This window comes from Megalobrama amblycephala, linkage group LG1 (genome assembly GCF_018812025.1).
Source record: "Megalobrama amblycephala isolate DHTTF-2021 linkage group LG1, ASM1881202v1, whole genome shotgun sequence".
In the NCBI taxonomy this organism is placed as follows: Eukaryota; Metazoa; Chordata; class Actinopteri; order Cypriniformes; family Xenocyprididae; genus Megalobrama; species Megalobrama amblycephala.
The window spans coordinates 31,369,184-31,391,625 of NC_063044.1; the positions used below are offsets into that span (position 1 = coordinate 31,369,184).

The 22,442-nt window shown below is 35.9% G+C and overlaps 1 protein-coding gene and 1 long non-coding RNA gene across 4 annotated transcripts in view; one reads left to right on the forward strand and one right to left on the reverse strand.

The window, feature by feature from the left end:
* The window catches only part of LOC125267693 (NACHT, LRR and PYD domains-containing protein 3-like), a 39,819-nt gene extending 30,065 nt beyond the window's left edge, over positions 1 to 9,754 (forward strand). For all 3 annotated transcript variants that reach the window (XM_048189571.1, XM_048189580.1, XM_048189589.1), the window contains 2 exons: positions 7,740 to 7,786; positions 7,860 to 9,754. In XM_048189571.1, the coding sequence (XP_048045528.1) occupies positions 7,740 to 7,786; positions 7,860 to 8,407 (595 nt within the window). In that variant the 3' untranslated portion in view covers positions 8,408 to 9,754. The remainder of the gene's footprint in view (positions 1 to 7,739; positions 7,787 to 7,859) is intronic.
* Positions 9,755 to 16,902: 7,148 nt separating this feature from the next.
* LOC125267897 lies at positions 16,903 to 19,327 on the reverse strand. Its single transcript, XR_007184734.1, has 2 exons — positions 18,734 to 19,327; positions 16,903 to 17,782 (listed from the first exon to the last, which is right to left on the reverse strand). It is a non-coding gene; the product is annotated as an uncharacterized LOC125267897 (long non-coding RNA).
* Between the last annotated feature and the right edge of the window lie 3,115 nt (positions 19,328 to 22,442).

Consider the following 22,442-nt stretch of genomic DNA (forward strand, 5'->3'; position numbering starts at 1 on the left):
CATGGTCGAACATGCTGACGTAGACCATTTTGAGCGATTCTCGACATATATTCATGACATGAAGCTCATTTAATCCAATCACTGAGCTGTAGTGTGCATAAGATTATAATTACGGTATTATGCATGAGGAAGTGTCACTTCTCTCGCCTCGGTCTCTTGTCATTCGGAGACATATCATTGGTGTTCGTTTCCTCAGTGCTACAACACAATGTGTTTTCCTGCGACGCGACCAGAGCAGAGGTTTGTGTGCATGTGGATTGTTTTGCTGTAATCTACCAGCACAAATGGAAAATATGTTCGCATGAGATCGCATTACAGCGGAGAATTCAAATGTCCCAAAAGTGCGGCTCGTTCTCCTCTGCCTGCTCTAGCTGCGTTCAAACACGCGAGCCGTGTGTATGTTTTCCTCAGCACAGCACGTGTTGTTTGTATTTTGCTCACAATGCGTCAGAGCTGGAGTTTGAATATGAACATATGAAAAATACGATTGTTATGATATACATGCGGAGCGCGCATATGATCGGTTTCAGCACGGAGCTTCGCGGCAGCGCATACAGAATAAAGTATCCGTGTTTAAAGTTTTTATTTCACACATTCTCCTGCACCAAACATTAACCAGCACAGTGTACACTATTTCATCAAGTCTTCTTCAAATGAATTGGACACTGATACAGTGGTGTAGCCTATCTGAACGCGATGAGACGATTATTCTAATAGACAAAAGACTGATTTTGAGACTGCAGTGCTCGTAAACGTATTCAAAGTAGCCTATTATTAGCCCTATTAAATATCCGTTCGCATTTCTCCCTTGTGCTTGTGAGTTTGTTGTCATTTTCTCCATGCTCATATATTAATATTCATTATTCTGTATAATGAGTGTGTTGTAGGTCTGTGCTTCATTGGTTGTTCTCTCCCCTCTTCTCCCCCTCTACACTCCCACTTTTCCAGAGCTTTACATGCCCATTTTAACAGACTTTTTTGAGCTTTGAGGTGTGAATGACCAGGGTAAAACAGGGGGGTTTCATGACCCTTTAAATCAAGCGATAAACTGTAAAAAACGACAGTACTTTGCAGGTGAAGCTGCTGCCAGTTAATTACTGCAGATTTACACTGTAAAGTTTTACAGTGTATTATTTTACAATAGATGACTGTAGTCAGAAATGTACTGTGAAATCAATGCATGCTGGGTCACTTTCTTACCACTGACTGTGAACAGCAGAAAGATGCAAACATCACAGTAATTTACTGCTCTTGTTTTACTGTGAATTCACATTATAAATTTGTCTTTCACCATGACACTGTAAGACATGTAATGGTTTACTACTGTAATTGTTTTGAAGTCACCATAATGTTAAAATGATAACAAGCTAGAATATTAAATAAGCTGAAAGAAATGACTGATTTTAAGTAAGTCAAACTATTCTTAGCATTAAGAATAAAGATTGACAATTAATTGTCACACATAATGCTGTAATCACAGTGATCTGATTGTACGTTTTTTGACTAAGTGTCAAATAATGTTCTTTTTTTTTTTATATATATTATTTTATTTACAGCATTTATGCGTTTTGAATAATTAGTCTCTGTCTGTGATTATAACACATGTAATAGACAATCTGCACAGGAGTCCTCCAAAAACGTCCTCCCTGATATTGTCTACCTGATGATGTAGATTATCTTTCATGTGGTGCGGTTCAGATTCAGACGGTCATCACGCATAATAAATTAACAGTCATGATAATGAATATAGAGAATAATAATATTACTAATAACACTACTTCTAATAAATATAGCCGCAAGTGGAATGTCCTAATACTAATACATCTAATACATCACTAATACAGTGATAAAGAAAGACCAAACTCAGTCAGATTATACCTTATTGATGAAGCATACGATAAACAAGCAAACAGACGAGAACAGAATATGAACGTACACAGCTACATGAATCTTTGCACATTGCGTTCATATTTAAACATTAGTTTGATGTTCCTGAAACATCATTTTAACTTATTTTTTATTAACTCAACATTCATACTCATGTGATAAATAATACAAGTGATGTACACTACCAGTCAAAAGTTTGGAAACAGAAAGATTTTTAATGTTTTTAAAAGAAGTTTCGTCTGCTCACAAAGGCTGCATTTATTTAATTAAAAATACAGTAAAAACAGTGATATTGTGAAATATTATTACAATTTAAAATAACTGTTTTCTATTTGAAAATATTTGAAAATGTAATTTATGTGTTGGCAAAGCTGAATTTTCAGCATCATTACTCCAGTCTTCAGTGTCACATGATCCTTCAGAAATCATTCTAATATGATGATTTTCTGCTCAAGAAACATTTATGATTATTTTCAATGTTGAAAACAGTTGTGTACTTTTTTTCAGGATTCCTTGATGAATAGAAATTTCAAAAGAACAGCATTTATCTGAAATACAAAGCTTTTGTAGCATTATACACTACCGTTCAAAAGTTTGGGGTCAGTAAGAATTTTTATTTTTATATTTATTTTTATTTAAAGGCGTTAATTTTCAAGACGAACAGGTCGCCGGCGCCGCCACTGCACAATAGGCTACCCACAAATTACCACGGGACGGCGGGTGTTCATTTCATACTCTATGAACAATGGTAGTTTATTTAATGTATAAATTAAGATATATGTCCAAAAAATGGTAAAGAAATGCTACATATACATGTTTGCATTGGTGTTATCGTGGCGTAATAATCTGTTTGGTTGTAAAATGTAGGCTATTGGCTGTATGAATTGAAATCAAATAAAATCGATACCTGTGGAATTGTTCACAGACAGCATACGCAGTTCAACTAATGAAGATCTTCATCGCTGGAAAAAATAAGATGCATTTGCAGATTTGCTTTTAATTGACTGTAGGTTCACTGCCACTTCATCCAACGCTCTGAGTGAGAAACCGCTTCAGACGATTCAACTTGTTTGATAAAGTCTTTGAACAGAATCGACTCAAAAGTGTGATTCATTTGTAAATGGGGCATCGTTCATGAATAAAGGAATAAAGAGACAAACGCGCTTCGAATAAACTACGCAATTCTTAACATCTACAGTATTGCATTAAAATAAAGTAACGAGAGGAACGTAGCGAAGTAAAAGTACAGATTTTTCATTAGAAATGTACTCAAGTTAAAGTTAAAGTACCCACATTTAAATCTACTCTTAAAAGTGCAAATTTTCTAAATTTTCTTCTTTAATTTTCCAAAAAAATACTAATACTAGTAAATGTAAGGAAGTAAATGTACTTTGTTGCTTCCCATCTCTGTTCAACGGTGCAGGTGCTTCTGATCTGCTGTCAGTTTATATGAGAAAAAGCTCGTCTGTTAGATTACTTGTGTTTGCAGTTTAACACGTGTTTGTTTTATTATTCATACCACAACAGTAAATAAAATCTTCATAGAAATCTTAGATTATATAAAAAAGGCAAATAAAATGACCTCTTGATGTTAAATGAACAGCAACATATTTAATATCATTATAAAATGTTAAATCCGTAAACAATTTAGATACTTTTATTATGAAATTACACAGTGATCCATTGAATGTTGTTCACATACTGTTTATTTGTGTTCTTATTTAACAGCATTAATTATAATACTGTATGCTCAGTTGTATTTCCTACAGTATGCTATAAAACTGTTAAATAAGCACTTCAAAACATTCATCACATTATAAACACTTTTTATGAAAACATTCATCAAATATTATGATTATAAATTCACCAAATAAAGGTTCTCCCCTTTCATCTGCTTTTAAAGGCAAATGCATCCTGCCTTGTCCTTGTCCCTAAGAAGCTGATATTGTTGGTCACATGAATTGATCTGGTATAAATGAGAGCCTCAAAATGAGAGTCTGTCTTCAGTTTGTCAAGCAATTGTACAAACATACAATCACAACTGGGAAAGCATTGGGCACATTCATTTCAAAACTGAGTGCTGATCTCAGTTTCCAGTGGTGCATTTGCTGAATCTGATGCTTATGAGCCAGAGTTGTTGAAATAGTTGCATACTGCTTAGATCTGTGGCATAAGAGGATGATATTTTGCTTCAAACCTCATGCATCACAACTTGGAAAGAGGTCCAAATGAATTCATAATACTCGGGTGAGTCATAAAATGGTGTTTAGGAATTGGATTCCTGTCAGGAAGGATAAAGAAACCTAAAATGTGTGTGGTGATTTATCATCATTTGTTTAAGATAAGCAGAAAACCCTTTTTAATAACAAAAATTATGTCACAAACGTCCCTCAACAGGAGGTCAAGATGTCAATGTGGGCTTTTAGAAACGATGAAATCACCTGACAGGAAAGGCAACACTAGTAGTAAACACCACATCTGTACTGCAGTTTGCTTAATAACATTATCAGACATTAATAATTAACAATGGGTTTATTATTTTATTTCCATAGCCATAGTCAAACCCTGCTATTCCTTCATTTAGTTGTTCCAGAGAAAACCTTTTCTCCTCCGAAATGAAATGTGGCAGCATCAATCTGACCTCAAGAGGAGTGACTCCCTCTAACACATCATGCATGACGTCCACACCAACGTTTTCAGTTACTGGAAATACTTTAGGCTGTTTAGGCGAGAGTTACGTTTGACACCAGTGTCATCATTCAGCTGTACATGATATATAGTTTTCCCTTCTACGCCTCAGTGTTATTTCCATCAAAAATATACTGTGAACTTGGTTTGTCAATTAAACAAAACTGTCAGAATCTGTTTGCAGAGGAACTTTCAAAACCACAGAGTGAGTGACTGGCAAGATTGTCTGCTGTCAACAGACACAGAGTCCCAAAAAGTGATTGACATTCATCATGTATTTTGACCTCTAATATACCGTTCTGTTCAATTTCTTTGATGTCTGTTAACAGAGGTTTCAAAATTGTGTCAACCATAAATATCTTTAACAATTAACATAATTAAATAAAAATTACAGAAATTACAGAATTATTCTCTGATGGCACATTTCATAACGCAAAATAAACTACAGTTTACTACTAAATGGGGAGCTGTGGCTTTTCTGGACAAAAAAGTGCAATAAAGTTTACATTTCTCAACCGATTTCAGCGGATCTGCGTGGAGTACGAAAAAGGTTTTGTCTCCAATTACTCAGAATCTCGCTAGTTTGAACTTGAAAATGATTCATTGTCATGAGGAACTGTGAAAACTCAAGCTTCTCTAGATTTGGTTTATTTTTCAAGGTTAATAATTGAGGAGACGTTCATAATGTAATATAATTTAATGTACATGAAATGTGCACATCGATTTTAATTGTGGAAATGGCTTTTTCTCTCTTCAACAACAGCATTTTAGCTTTTCCCCTCGTGCCGTTAGCTTTTCCTCTTGAATCACGTCACAGGACAATTTCAAAGCGTGAAGATAATTTGCATCTCAAACCATTATTAATCTGAAGCATTTATCTTAAGGCCCTTTTCATTTTTATAATTTATTTCTATAGGTGTTTCCTCCGAACCTTATGCTTGCGGTTTAACACACAAATGTTTGTTTTATTATTCATAACACAAAAATAAATGTCTTTATAGAAATCTTATTTTATAGTAAAAAAACATTTGTTACAGCCGTAGAACATTTTTTAAGTATAATTACAGTACAATATAATTTGTATGAAATATAAGTGTAATATAAGGTCAGATGTAATAGTTCAATATGTTCAATGTTTAATGTTCAATAGTTCAGTATGTGGCCTAATGTGTGGTTTAATATATATAGCTTATTATTATTATTATTATTATTATTATTATTATAAATAGGCTAAAATTTCAGTTGAGTATAAGTACAGTAAAATATAGTATAATTAGTAATATAATAACTATGAATAAAATAGCAGATAATATATCATGAATTGTAAAATTCTATAGTCAATAAAATAAAAATAGCAAATAAAAAAGTGAGTAGTGAATAGCACAATCATATAATATATATATATATATATATATAATATAATTTGGTGAACTGTGACTTTTTTTAACTGGGTATGCTGTCATGTCAAAACTGCCCGGTGCAGATATGTACATTGGATTTGTTTATTATAAGCTAAACTCTCACGTTCACTCTACAGAGTGTTTGATACTCAGTTTCTCACTCTCTTGACACACAGAAACATGGTGAAAAGTATTTCTAGTATGTTGGATCTTTTATTGAAAGTGGCCTATATTTACCTGTAGAGACATGCCTTCATAATAAGAGCTGATGGTGTTGTTTAGGGTTTTTGTGATTCCTCTAGGTGGCGCTAGTGCAGCACAAACTACATAAGACACCTTTAAACGGTACGGCGCATTAGTTTAGTAAAAGTGTCAGATCTAAATCAGAGACACAAATAAACAGTAAGACAGGAGTCAGTTTAACTGTAAGCCAGAAGTATATTATCATCTGTGTCTGAACTGACTTCAGAGACACTTTCACTTCTCACTGGTGCCTACAGAAAAGAAACAGTGGAAAGCATCAGAAAATGTTATTAAAGTGAACAAATCAGAGCGGCACCAACTCCAACAAGTGTGAGACAGCAGAGTTCACACAGCATTGACGCTGACACTCCCAGATAGACAGTCACTCCTGTGATACATGTGACTGCAAGAGAGCCAATCAAGTTCTATTTTCTGAAATATGGCTTATTCATGATGGTATACAGTTGCTAGGGGGCTCTAAATGGTTGCTAGGGTGTGGCTAGGAAGTTGCCATGGCAAGACCTTAAGCCTGCTGACAGCTGGAGTCAAAAGAGCCCATCCACACGTGTCTCTGATGTTCTGATGCTGAGAAACGGCTTATTCATTTCATTACACTGTTGCTAGGGTATTCTGTGTGGTTACTAGGCAGTTGCTAGGGTGTTCTGAGTGCTTGCTATGGAGTTGCTAGGTGGTTGCTAGGGTATTCTGGGTGGTTTTTAGAGTGTTACTAGGTGGTTGTTAGGGTTTTCTGGGTGGTTGCTAGGCAGTTGCTAGGGTGATTTTAGTGGTTTCTAGGGTGTGGCTAGGTGGTTGCTATGGACTGGCTAGGTCACTGTTAATGTATTCTGGGTGGTTGCTAAGGCATTACAAGGCAGTTGCTAAGATGTTCTTGGTGGTTGCTAGGGCTTTGCTAGGTGGTTGCTAGGGTGTTGTGTGGTTGCTATGGCATTGCAAGGTGGTTGCTAGGGCAAGGCTAGGTGGTTGCTAAGATGTTCTGAGTGGTTGCTATGGAATTGCTAGGCGGTTGCTAGGGTATATTGGGTGGTTGCTAGGCAGTTGCTATGGTGTTCTGGGTGGTTGCTAGGCAATTGCTAGGTGGTTTGCCAGGTGTTCCAGGTGGTTGCTATGGAGTTGCTTTGTGGTTGCTAAGGTATTTTAGGTGGTTACAAGGAGTTGCTATACATTTGCTAGGGTAACCTGGGTGGTTGCTAGGATGTTGCTATGTGGTTGCTATGTGTCACAGATAGTTGCTATGAATATTTTAATACATCAGTATGATAATCAGTATGATAATCTGGTGTTACGGCTTTTCATGTTCCTGTATGGTTGCTAGGGTGATCTGGATGGTTGCTATGGTGATGGAAGGGTTAAACTGACTGAATCAATGAGAATCTGTGATGATATTTATTGAAATAAATAATAATGTGAGATTCAGAGATGAGAGACAATAATAGAGAGTAAAACACATTAATAATGATAATAATAATAATATTGTGTGTGTGTGTGTGTGTGTGTTTCTAGTGTGGATCACGGAGGAGAGATCAGGATTACAGCAGGACCACAAAAGTGTAAGTCTTCAATCACAGTTTGAGTGTTTGTTGTTGTAAATGTTGTTGTTGTAAATGTTGTTCTTGTGTTCAGACGCCTGTGATCTCACACTGGATCCAAACACAGTGAACCGTTTCCTCGTTCTGTCCGAGGAGAACAGGAAGGTGACGAATGTGGGACAGAATCAGTCGTATCCTGATCATCCAGAGAGATTTGATCATTATTCTCAGGTTCTGTGTGGAGAGACTCTGACTGGACGCTGTTACTGGGAGGCTGAATGGAGTGGAGATGCTGTAATATCAGTGGCTTATAAAGGAATCAAGAGGAAAGGAGGGAGTGACTGTAGGTTTGGACGTAATGAGAAGTCCTGGAGTCTGATCTGCTCTGATCACAGATTCACTGTCCGTCACAATAATAAGAAAACTGTCATATCTTCTTCTTCAGTCAGTAAGAGAGCAGGAGTGTTTGTGGACGTGTCGGCCGGCACTCTGTCCTTCTACAGCGTCTCTGACACACACACACTCACACACTTACACACATTCACACACACATTCACTGATCAACCCCTCTGTGCTGGATTTAATGTTTATAATACAAACTCTTCAGTGTCTCTGTGTCACATTAAACAACACACTGACTGACACACTGTAAAAAAAAATTATGTACAATTAAGTGTTACACAGTTAATTTTTGACTGTTATTTCCTTTAATTCTGAACGTTTGTCTCTCGTTCATTTCAGTGTTTTACATGTTTTGTTGTTTTAATGTTCAGTTTCAAACACTTTATGAATCTTCATCAAAAGAGAGTTTGGACTGAATCTAATACAGATGAACTGTTGAACAGGAAAGAAACGAGTCTGTGACAAATAATAATATTTATGATTAAATAATATAGAAAGCACTTGCATTATTAATGGGAGAAAGTTCAAATTAAACAGCCAATCAGAGACTGATAAAGTCATCGCATCACTGCAGCTGCAGGAAGCTCTGGTTGCCATAGAAACAGTGTTTTTGCTGATCAGCCTGAAAAATAAAGTTTTTTAACACTATTTGAGCAGAAGAAATGATGAACCCCTCTGTGCTGGATTTAGAGTTTACTCAAACTCTTCAGTGTCACATTAAACACACACACACACACGCACATCTAGATTTAGCAGAGAGAATCAGGAGGAAGTTCAGTATCAGTTTTAAGAAGTTTTTCTGTGTTTCTGTCAGTCAAACAGAAAGAGACACAAATGATCTTGATGCTCAGGAGTCACTGGATTGTTGTAACATTAATATTGTGTGATATTCCTCAGGATGTGTTTTCAGGAGATCATGTCATTTTAGTGTAACAGATTCGCCCAAAATTATTGTAATTTAAAAGGATTATTTGGTGTTTGAAAGCAACATTCAGAAGCACTGCTGGAGAAACTGTTTCTGAGATTCAATTCTAGACTGTATTTCAGTCAGTTTTGACTCTTGCTGCACATTTGAAGCATTTAAATATGATAAAATATATATTAATACGTTACAGACTTGATTGTCTAATAGTTTGTAAAGTGTGTTCAAATCTAAATTTATTGAGTTTCAATATGAAACTATAATAATTGTATATTGATCAGTGGCTTCAGTGGAATTTATATTTAGTGTTTCTCTTTTCTCTGACATAAATGAGAATCTTTTTTATTAAATACATTTCTTTAAATATCATTCCTGACATACTTCATCTCCTCTGGTGTGGATAATGAGAGGAAAAGACGTCAATGCTGCTTGATCTCTGACTTTCTTTAACAGCTTCATGTTTTCAGTGTTTTCTGTCTGCTGGATCAGTCTGTGTTTGATCTGGTTTGGTTTGATCAGTGTTTGAGAGTCGATGACAGTGAGGATCAAACTCCATCATCTGGAAACACCACAGGACCACATGAATCATGAAAGACGTTTATTTCATGCTTAAACATCTCATATTTTATGTCAAAATGTTTAATAAATACTAAATGCCAAATAAATGTTTAATGCTGCTGTCATCACTGTGCTTTATGTCAGTTATATGAATTAGTTTTCTAGATTTATTTTTAGGTGTATTTAGTATTCATGTTCCTCCTATTTGAAGATAAATTACCAGATTAATACTGCTTTCATTGAAGAAATAAATTTAATTATCCAATAGTTATTCAATTCAATTATTAAATAGTTATTATAAATGATATTGGCTCCTTTAAACATGTAAATGTTGTCAGTATCTTTTTTTAAAGGGTAGATTTTATATCTTGCATGAAAGTAGAATACATCAATACCAATATTGATCCAGTATGAATAAATCTAGATTTAAATGTAAAGAGAGTCCACACATGACCAGTTGTTTTATTATTATCCTAACTGAGGTGATCTGAACATTATAGTGCGCTCACTCTCGTTTAAACCACTTAAGCTCTGCAGCATTTTTTTTTTTTTTTTTTAGAGAATTAGGCATATCTGAATTTAAAAGAACACCCTAGCCACATACATTGCAGTAAATTGATAAAAATGGTCTCATTTTACAGAAAACACTCTATATTTTAACACAGTGGTATATATTGTATATATTTTATTGTATTTTTTCACAATTTTATGATAAACACAGATAAAAAGTCAAATTTTTATATAATTTTTTATTATTATTTTTATTAAAAATGTGTAATTTAGGATCGGCTTCATCTATGAACCTGCAGAAAGTTTCTTTTGATTCCACTAGGTGGCAGTAAACAGGGGAAAAAAGAGTCTTCTTGATATTTGCTTGTAAACAAAAGTTATTGAGATTTTACTGAAAGGAGGTATTGGTGCCTCGAAGCGTTTGTTTCCCATCTCTATTTTTGATTTCTGAAACATACCCGAATTAAAAAGAGTGCCTTACCCATATAAATTGGAGTAAAGGGATAAAAATGGTCTCATTTTACAGAACACCCTCTATATTTTAAAACAGTAATAGAATATTGCTTATATCTTTTAGTATGTATTCATAATTTTATGATAAACAAATAAAAAGTCAGATTTTTATTAATTTTTCAATTACGTTTTATTTTGAGAGTCTGTAGTGTAGGATCTGTTTAGTCCATGTCCCTGCAGAAAGTTTCTTTTGATTCCACTAGTTGACAGTAAACATGGGAAAAAAGAATCTACTTGATATCTCCTTCTGAACAAAAGTTATTGAGATTTAACTGAAAGGAGGTGTTGGCGCCTCCATGTGAACTTATACGGTCTCGTTTCTGAAAGAATTGGGCATACCTGAATTAAAAAGAGTGCCCTACTCGTATACGTTGGACTAAAGGAAAAAAATGGTCTCATTTTAAAGAAAACCCTCATAGTTTTAACACAGTGGTGGAATGTTGCATTTATTTTATTGTATTTATTCACAATTTTATGATAAACAAATAAAAAAAAAATCAGATTTTTATTTATTTTTCAAATCAAGATTTGATTTAAGAGTCTGTAATTTATGATCTGTTTGGTTTATGTCCCTTTAGAATATTTCTTTTTATTCCACTGGATATCAGTAAACAGGGGAAAAAAGAATCTACTTGATATCTCCTTCTGAGCAAAAATTATTGAGATTTAACTGAAAGGAGGCACTGGCGCCTCCATGTGTACTTGTACTGAAAAAATTGGGAATACCTGAATTAAAAAGAGTGCCCTACTCATATATGTTAGAGTAAATGGATAAAATTGGTCTCATTTTACCACCTACATTTTAACAAGTCAGTGGAATAATTTGTATTTTTTATTGTATTTGTTCACAATTTTATGATAGAGATGGAGGTGGGAGGTGTGCTGGTGCCCAAAAACTTCCTTCTAGGTGCCTGGCTGACTTCTTAGTTACTATCCATCCTTCATCACTCAGTCTAGTCTGAAAAACAAAACAAATGTGTAAATTCACATTGAAATCCTGAAATACATGCTAAAATAATGATACATGCGCACAAATGCATGCTAAAATAATTAAACATATGCAAATAGGTAATTCATATATACACATAACAGATGCACAAATTAGGGATGTCCAGATCCGATCACGTGATCGGAAATCGGGCCCGATCATGTGGTTTCAGACTCGATCGGAATCGGACGTTACCTCCCGATCAGGACTCGGATATATATGTATATATATTCTCATTATTTTTAACACATCTAGTGATGCGGTGGCACAGAGTTAGGCCTGTTTCACACTGCAAGCGTAAGCGGCGCGTGAGTAGCGCATATTTTTTTCAGCGTGCATGTCAACCAACGGATGCATTCACACAGGCAGCAGGAGCAGCTCGTAAAGCGTCAGGCAGGAGCGTCGCGTAAGCAGCAGTGCCGCGATCGTCTCGGCACCGAGTCTATCCCTGTGTCTCAATCAGCTCCCTAGCTCCCTAGGTCGTGAATCAGTATATAATGAAAGTGAATGTGGCTGATACCCTGATCAGTGCCCTGACTACTGAACTAGGGAGATGATTGAGACACACGCTGCGCTGCTGACGCGTAATTAAAGTGAAAGCACACTTTTGATGGACAAAATAAATATAATTTCACACAAAAAGTGTTCAAAATGCACACAATACGCATGTCTAATGTGTTTTAACAAGAATTTGAGTATGACAGAAAAGAAAATTAAGAATCAAAAATAATAATAGAAGATTTACCCATTTAAACTTGTTTTTTTATTATTCAGTTTGGGTTAAAGTATGGTGTATTATAAAAAATTAAAGTAGCCAGAAAATATGATATATATAAACATTATTTTAGTTATTACACAGACTGCAGCATACCCAAATCAAACCAAATATATTTGTTTTTATATTAGCCTTTTTTATATTTAGGCCTACTGTTGCACTAAAGTGAAGTGAACAAATTATGTTATTTATTACTTGATTGTTCAAGCTACCTCACAGAAGTGCTCTGTTTGTAATTAAATAAAAAATAAGGAACGTCCTAGATCTTTATTCTTTTTTTTGATGTATTATAGACCTTATTTACCAGAGAAACAAGCGCGCCGCCATCTTTATAAAATTGTCTTTGAACTTCCGTTTTGCGGTAGCTCTGTACATTTCTATGGCATCGCTGTCAAAGAATAATTAGTTGGTTAAGTGGATTTACTTGTTGTAGAGTTAATGAAAGTTATCATGAGCATTGTTATGTTTAAAGCAGATGTCTTAACAAATGTCAGTAGATTGGGAAGATTTTAAAACGAGCAGTTCATTCATAAATGTAATATCGCTGTGGAAATACAAACCGGAAGTCAAAAGACAACAAGCGCAACGCTGAAAAGGGGCGGGGCTACATAAGGTCTATAGAAGTATCGGATCGGGACTCGGTATCGGCAAATACTCAAAATCAAATGACTCGGACTCGGACTCGAGGGCAAAAAAACCTGATCGGGACATCCCTAGCACAAATGCAATTCACATATGCACCTAACATTCACAAAGGCAATTCGCATAACCACAAAACAAATACACAAATACAAGTGCGTGCAAAATGAGCACAACCAATGCACAAATGCAAGCAATTATTAAAACATGCACGAAACAGAAACAGTTATATAAACTGCAATTCGCGTGCACATTAAACATGTGTAAAGTGCACAAGGCAATGCACTCCTAAATGCAACCGATGCACAAATGCGTGAAACAATACAAATATGCATGGAAAAAAACAAACATGCATGCAACAATACAAATATGCATGCAACACACTATATGAAATGCACAAAGACAACGCTTATGTGTAACGTTACTTACTGAAGATGAGGATCTTCTCCCACGCAGCTTTTCTGACCGCGTCAAAGCTAGTGTTGCTGAAAGATTCAGTCACTCAGACGATCAAGCTCCTTCCAAAACCGAATTCAAACCAAAAACACCTTTTGTGAAGCCATTGCGCAAAGACAAAGTGTTCTAACCAGTTTTTTACGCAATAATACAGGAGGAAACACTGTCTGTACTCTCCAACTAGCTTTCTAGCTGAACTGGACGTCCTCAGGAAGACACGCTCAGTGGTCCCGCCTCCTCAAATTTACAAGCGCATATCTCAGCCAATGAATGGGCTAGGAAAGTGATCGACATGTCTATGGAGAGCTAAGAGAGCTAGCTTTATGATGGTAGGATGCGCGCAATCTGCAATGACGTCATCAATAATCGCCGCTAACAAAGATCATTGATCCTAAGAGTAATAAACGTTTTTGGCTGCATCGCATGTTTAGATCTGCACATATGAGACATATTACAGTGTCGTTTGGCCATACATGCTCATAGACAGGTGAAAATAGTCTCATTTTGAAGAAAACAACCTAAAGAACGAGCTGATATAGCATGTGAGGCTAGTAGCAACAGGAGGAAGTAGTGATCGGAGCAGGAATATGATTCATGTATTGGCTTGTTCAAAGGAGTCATTTTTATCGTAATGATTCTTTTGATATTTTTGATACTAAAACATATTGGATCGGTGAAATAAACTAGTGATATTCAGTGATATTCTGGAGAGTGAGAGCTTTCATTTGATACATGACTTGTCTATGTTTGGTGAGTTTGTGTGATATAAATATTAAATTGAATATTATGAATGTGATTTTTTCAAGGGGGGGTCGTTGCGGGGGGGTTGAATTTAGACCTTATTATGTTCTTTAGTGTAATACAAATGCAAAAGTGACTGGATTAGCAAGAAAGCTGAGGTTCTAAGCTTTTAAAAGATACCCTATATGTCTAGTTTTGTGCTCCATAATTTATAGATTTTTGTAAATAATTATGATGATGCAATATTGGACCCACATGTGGGTCAGACTTAGGCTGCAGAGCTGAAGTTTAATGTCTGTTTCATTCATTCTCTCTCAAAGAGATCCACTGGAGCAACAGTTGAATAATAAAAAGCAGAAACGTTTTTAACTGATGAAACGTGAAGATGATTGTGACAATATATGGATTATGTGTTTTAAAGCCAACTCAAGATATTTATTGACAAAAAAAGTATATGAGTAAAGCAGTGCTTATTAACAGCCTTTTTAATGTTTTTGAAAGAAGAGTCTTATGATCAGGGCTGCTCAAACAGTAACATTACGAAATATATAATTACAAATTAAAATATCTGTTTTCAGTGTGAATATATTTTAAAATGTATTTATTCCTGTGACATTCCTGTCTCCAGTGTCACGTGATCCTTCAGAAATCATTCTAATATTCTGATTTGAAGAAACATTTATGAATATTATCAGTGTTGAAAACAGTTGTGCTGATTAAAATTGTTGTGGAAACCATGATGCATTTTATTTTCAATTAAAAGCATTTATTTGCATTTATTACATTTATTTTTATTCAATGTATTTAGTAAAAGTAATAAAAGTATTTATTAAATAGAATTTTTTTGTAATATTATACACATCTTCACTTTCACTTTTGATAAATTTAATGCATGCTTGGATGAATAAATTTATTAATTTCTCTCTTTTTTAATCTTACCACGAATGTTTGAATGGTTTCCACAGAAATATGAAGCAGCACAACTGTTTTCAACAATAATGATCATAAATGTTTCTAGATCATCAAATCATCATATTATAATGATTTCTGAAGGGTCATGTGACACTGAAGAGTAATGATGCTGAAAATTCAGCTTTGATCAGGAATAAATTACATTTTACTATATATTCACATAGAAAACAGACATTTTAAATTATTTAACAATACAGTTTTAGAAGTGTTTGTAGTACATAAACCAATCAACTGTCAGAAATTATATGAAAATAACATTATAGATATCAGTGGTTATTGTTCACAGTGTGATTTCTTATTGAATTAAAAGCAAGAGATGAGATAAAAAAAAAATCAAATGTGTCAGTTAGACAAAAGTCAGATAAAAACTGGTATTACACGTGACATTTCTGCTCCTTCACTTCTGAAATGATGTCTGTGTCTCTCAGATCTTGTTCTGTGATTCTGCAGTTCAGTCACTGTTTCTCCAGCACTGATTGTTGCTTTAACAGTCTTACTTTTGTCTTTTGTACAGCATAAGAAAGCATTTGCCATGACCATAAACTCTAATATCTCTCCTGGTTTCTTTTCCAGTCCTCAAGAATGATTGTCTCAAATAATCTGATCTGTCTGCAGGTTTGATCCACTCAGTCCAGCAGAGGGAGACAAACATCATTCAGACAGAAGCTCATTGAGCTCAACTGACATGTCATCTCTGAGAGTTCAGTGTTGTTGTACTCAAGACAGATCTGAAGACCGTTTTTGAAGGTCTTGGTCTCAGACTGAGAGGACTCTGGATTTTGTTTTAAGTCCACAACTGCGGTGCATCGTCTGATTTATTTATTAACATCATTGATGTGATCGGATGTACAACTTCCTGCTTCAAATGCAATCATGCAATCATTGTATTTATTTATTGCGCTGAGTCAGAAATTAATAAGGGATTGTTAAAAAATTCAACCAATATTAATACAAATGCTCACAAAATTCAAGATATTGTTGCAAAAAAGTACAGTCATGAACATATTAAAAACATCTTAATAAACATCCTAAAATCTTAAGGTTATAAAGGGCTCTAGTTAACGTAAGACACCGTCATTAGCTGAATATTCAAACTAACCTGACTCAGCAGCTTTGCAGCATTTGTTAAATCTCTTTAAAGAGCTGAACTTGTGTTAAGATGATGTTAAAGCACAGCGTCTCAGCATGAGCTCCTGTATATGGTGTGTGTGTCGCTGCTGCAGTGGAAACTCACTCAATAAATGCTCTATAAATGTGTTTGAGTTTCTGCGGTGAGCAGCATCTCTGACAGACACACCCTTGAGCTCCTCCATGATCTTCTACTTCATCTCACAGCAGCTGGACTCCTCGTTCACCCAGAAGTGTGCTGGTGCTTTATTTAGATGTCATTTCTAAACCCTCTTCAGATTAACAGACCCAACAGAGCAGGACGAGAACAGTTAAAGAGCCTGTGAAATACAAACTAGAGCTTTGTGGCTTTTAGTCCATGTCTGTTAGTTTTGAAGCCATTTATATTCTGGTGTACTCCAAAACATTGACTAAATCATCTTCTTGCACATATATTTAAAATCCCTAAAGCCGATAAGATATTAAAATGATGGCTTTGCAACACCCAACTTCCTGTTCAAATAGAAAATACATCAACACAAGACAGAAAACACAGTTTATCTCTTTTCTTTAAAAAGAAATCAAAATAATATTTATTACACTTGTAGAATAACACATAAATATTACGACCGATAGTTTTTATACACCATCATGAACACAGATGACACAATATAACACTGTTTCTCTGACACTGAGAAGAATATCATCGTTTATGACTGACATCAGGAACCTCACAAGGAATATCAATATGAAATTTCATCAATATGAAAACAGTACAATAGTTTCATAACATCAGCAACATGAACCATTTAAAACAGCACTTTAATAGTGATACTTTGGATAAATATTACAAACTGACTAAAACTAATGTAGTTCTCACTGATTCACAGCAGTATTTGTATGTTATGAACAGAGAATGAAGCTGTAATTGTCTTTTCCTTCCAGTTTGAGCTTTAAGGAAACTGAAATAACCCTGTCTGGACCACAACTATTTCTCATCAAACCAGAAAATGACAGACGGACAGATACTAAACGAAAATAAAACACTGGTAAACAACGGTTTAAAACATCTGGTAAACTGTGTTACATTAAAGATAGAAAGAAAAGTGTGAAATAAACACTATGAATGGAAGATATCAACATATTATTCTGGCTTTCTGAGACAAAGAGTTTGCCAGCAGAAGCAACAACAACAACTTAAAAAATAAAAACATTAATGAAATCAGTTGAATTTCCTTTACTTTGGTTTCAGCAAAATATTTGAGTTCCAGATTTGGCTGAATGGATCAATGAGGAAAATCAGCTCAATGATTCAGTCAAGAATCCAGACGAGTCTGTTGTGTTTCTCAGCATCTGGTGATGAAGCTCCTGGATTCGGTTTTGGCCACCAGTAATCGGAGCGAATCGCTTGACGTCCGGATGAGTTCTCTCCCACTGTCAGGAAAAGAAGGAGCAGGGGAGGGTTATTCGGTCAGTTTCAGTGTCAAGAACGTCCATCATCTCATCTGTTAAACCTCAGATGTCTGTATTAAATCTTATAATGTGAATCTTATGTTCAGAAGTTTCTTATTTCAGAATCAGAATGAGCTTTATTCACCAAGTGTGCGCAAACACAATGAATTTGTTTTTTTTTTTAGGAGCTCTGGGTACAAACATACATATAGGACATTATTTCTCTCAAAAATCAAAAGACAAAATTAAGAAAGTATCTTTAGCTTAAAGAAAATAATTATTTAGATGATTTTTTATACTGTAATGCAAACACATAATGATGATAATAATAATAATGAAACATAATTGTTTAGATCTGGAAGTAAGAGACACAAAGACTGGAAAAATAGGGAATTTGTTGTGCTGCCTTTAACACTGATTTACATAAAAACTGTAATAAACTAAAAACTACTGTAAGAATAATGTGAAATGAGAACAAATAAAACACAAAAGTAAAACATCCAGAAACATTAAAAAAAATCAATAATTTTGGTACTTAATTGTCAATGTCAAAATGCAAAACATTGTAACGGTCCTAAAAAAGGCTTCATTTCTTATTAAATGGAAGTTATGAGATAAAATTGATAATTATAATTTTTGTACCACTAGTAGAAATTGCAAAAATAAATCTCCCGTTTCCAAAACAAAGAGAAACAGGAAGTCCTGCCTGTGATTGGGCCATATCATTAAAACAATACAATATTTGTCCACTTTTTTGACAATATTAAATATATTTGCTCTCAAATGGCTTATGGGTGGATATCAGAGGATCCATTATTTCAGCCAAACCAGGAAAAATCTAGATAAAAATATGTTTTTTTAATCACTGGGGACAAAGAAGAAGTATTGTAAGGTAAAATGGCCCCCTTCAGCAGCATGTCAGATGTTGTTCACCTGTGGTATTCGACGCCCACCAGACTGACTCCATTCACAGCGAGGATTCGGTCGCCCACTCTGAGTCTCTGGCTGAGGGCTGCTGGGGAATCTGGCACCACTGACTTCACGTAGATCCCACTCACTCGCAGGGGAGTTTTCTATCACCAACAAGCCAAAACAAAGACAAGACTCGAGATTAGTGATGATTAGATGAGGATCCGCATCAACAGGAAATGATTAGTTTGATCCCCGCTGTATCACCCTAGTGGCACTGATGGATTTGTTTGAGAGCGTCCTGAGTCACATGAGAAAGTAGATGTTTTATTGTCTCTGAAGGCTCAACCACACAGTCATCAGGTTCTTACTTCATCTTATTGTTAACATCAACCTCAATGTCAGTGCAGTTCTGGGAAACACAGGAGATCTTCTCACGTTCAGTCAAGCTCTGGACTCATTGTTGGCTTCAGAAGACGATTGGTGTGGCCAACACATTCATCCCCTACTGAGCAGCTTCTCGTAAAACATTACCCCCCACATGTGCACCTCATAGTGAACACCTGAGTCAGCAATTCAAAGTCATTTACAGGCCAAAGTCTCTGAGCGAGTGAACAAAGAAGCTTGTATTTAGTGGTTCTGTTCAAACTGCTGTAAGCTACCTCTGTTTCTTCCAAAACGTTTCAAGAACGGCATCAAGTAAACAACAGTTTTGTTATTTGCAGTGAACTGTTTTGTAGCTTCACATGTTTTCATTTACATCTGTGATGTACAGCTTAAGTGTAGCCAAGCATAGTACAGATTTTTTTCCCCCTTAAGCACTTAAGGCACTTTTTGTTTAAAATTAGGCTCAAAATATTATTTATATATATTTATTTTATTCATTTCCTTTTGAAAATATAATGTGGTATTTTTTTTGTGTTGTTACAGCTTTATTTAAGAATTGAGTACATTTTCACATCATTTGTACATCACACAATAAAGTAAAACATTGTTGCATACCAAACTGTTCTGTTGCTCTTTTAATACATTTGTGTTGTTGTAAGGACAGTACTATGTGTTTGTACTACACAACAATACTATTGATATATTTAAAATGAAATAACAAGGATTATTTTTTACCAGCATAACTTGAAACAAACAACTTCAGTCAAAATCAACAACTGATGGACAAAGGTTCACCAGAGTTCGATCTTGTCTACTGTACAAAAATATCATCTTTTCTCATCTAGAAATCAATTGGCAATGTCCCCCACCAATATTCAATATTTCTGGCACAAACTATCAATTGTTCAACGTGAATCCATGAGCGAGTTTCCTTGTGGTTTCTAAGTCAACTAGAGCTAGCTGCGACTTTCCACGGGTAAAGGCTGTCATTTTTACCTGAGCCATAAAGCAACCTAAAGTGTCCTAAAAAAGCCACAGTCACCAAGAACTAAATCACCAGGTAAAATGTTGTCCAGAAAGCCACAGTTTTCGGTCATGTACTTATCACTTAATCTTCCTCCCCATTCATTTGCTATGTAAGAGACTGTGCCCTGTGGTGAAATACCAATCAAGAACTTGACTGTGTTATGGTGTTTGTAGGATCATGTTTCTGATCTGATATAACGTTAGATGGACGATCTATAAAGACCTCAAAGCAGTCGATAAAAGCAACACATTTTTCCCCAAATTGTTTTCTGAATTGCATTGGCATAGTTTTTACCAACTGTTCTCTTTCTGAACATATAAGAAGTGGTTTCATCTGAATAAACATGACATCAGTAACATCAGTGAATAGCCTTATTATCAATGTTTAGTTTTTGCTGCTTAATGTTTTGGTGGGAATTGTAAAACTAAATTTTTCAGGATTCTTTGATGAATATAAAGTTCAAAAGTTCAGCATTTATTTGAAATATAGAACTTTTGTAGCATTATAAATGTCTGTAATGCCATTTTTGATCAGTTTACTAAATTGATCAAATAATATTCAAAATTCTTGCTGAACAAAATAATAATTTCTTTTTTTTTATCTTACTGACTGAACATTGTTTGATATTTAAAAAAAAACAATTTCAATTAACATTTTATTGCATGAATATTTCAGAAACATCTACTATATGAATATTTCACAAACATTTACTATAATAAAACTATGGTTAATTTAAGAAATTCAGCTAGACTACATATTCAGGTCAAGTCAAGTTGAGCTTTATTGTCATTCCACTACATGCGGAGACATACAGTGGAACAAAATGTCGTGCCTACAGGACCACGGTGCAACATAAATACAGACAGTATAAACCTATACACAACTAACCTACTGAGAGAGTCTGACTATACATATACTATAATATAAAGAGTTACTATACATACAAATATACAAATGCTTTCATATAAATACTGTACATGTGCAAAGAGAAGATATTGCAAGTCAAGCAGCTGTCTGGGGAACAGTGCAAGATTATGTACACAACAGTGTGTGTAAAAAGTGTCAGGTGCACAGAGGAGAGTGTGTTGAACAGGCCCACTCACCTGTGTGTAGCACTCTCAGAATTGCACAAAAAGTTTCAGACAGTTTTTTCGTGTGATGTGGTAAGGTTGGGGAGTGTTTGGGGGGAGGTGAGATAGTCCGTGTTTCAGGAGGTAGGGTTGTGTATGGGAAACACAACCCTACCTCCAGCTTGGGGGAAAAAGCTGTTGAGCAGTCTGGCGGAGCGGCTTTGATGCTCCGGTACCGTCTTCCTGATGGTAGGAGCTGGAAGAGAGTGTGGGAGGGATGGGTGGGGTCCTTCATGATGCTGGTGACTTTGCTGGAGCATCGTGTGCAGAAAATGTCCAGGATGGAGGGAAGAGGGGCACTGATGACCTTTGCAGCTGTTCACTGTCTGCTGGAGGGTCTTGCGGTCTGCTGCACTACAGTTCCCATACCAGACAGTGATGCAGCTGGTCAGCAGGTTCCCCTTCTCAGTGGCTCCCCTGCAGAATGTGGTGAGGATGAGTGGAGGGAAACTTGCTCTTTTCAGCCGGTGGAGAGAGTGTAGGCTCTGTTGTGCCTTCTTGGAGAGTGACGTGGTGTTGTTGGTCCAGGTGAGATCCTCTTTGATGTGTACCCCCAAGAATTTAGTGCTGCTGACTCTCTCCACAGTCGAGCTGTCGATGGTCAGTGGGGGGTGATCAACGGAGTTTCTCCCGAAGTCCATCACAGCCTCTTTTGTCTTTCCCACACTGAGGGTTGTTAGGCCACACCATACCACCAGCTGTGCCACTTCCTCTCTGTAGTGCGTTTCATCGTTGTTGCTGTTGAGACCTACTTCTGTTGTGTCATCAGTGAACTTGATGATGTGGTTGGATCTGAACTTGGCATTGCAGTCGTGGATCAGCAGCATGAAGAGCAGCGGGTTGAGCACACAGCCTTGTGGGGCATCTGTGCCCAGTGTGGTAGTGCTCGAGGTGTTGTGGCCGACACGGACTGACTGAGGTCTTCCAGTTAAAAGGTCCAGGATCCAATTACAGAGGGATGAGTTGAGGCTCAAGTTTAATTTATTGATAAGCTGCTGAGGGATTATTGTGTTGAATGCTGAGCTGAAGTCGATGAACAGCATTCTTACATAAGTGTCCTTCTGTTCTAAGTGGGTAAGAGCCACGTGGAGGGTGGAGGAAATTGCATCGTCCGTAGAGCGGTTTGGACGGTATGCAAACTGGAGCGGATCAAGTGTGTTGGGGAGGCTGGTTTTTATGTGGTGTATGA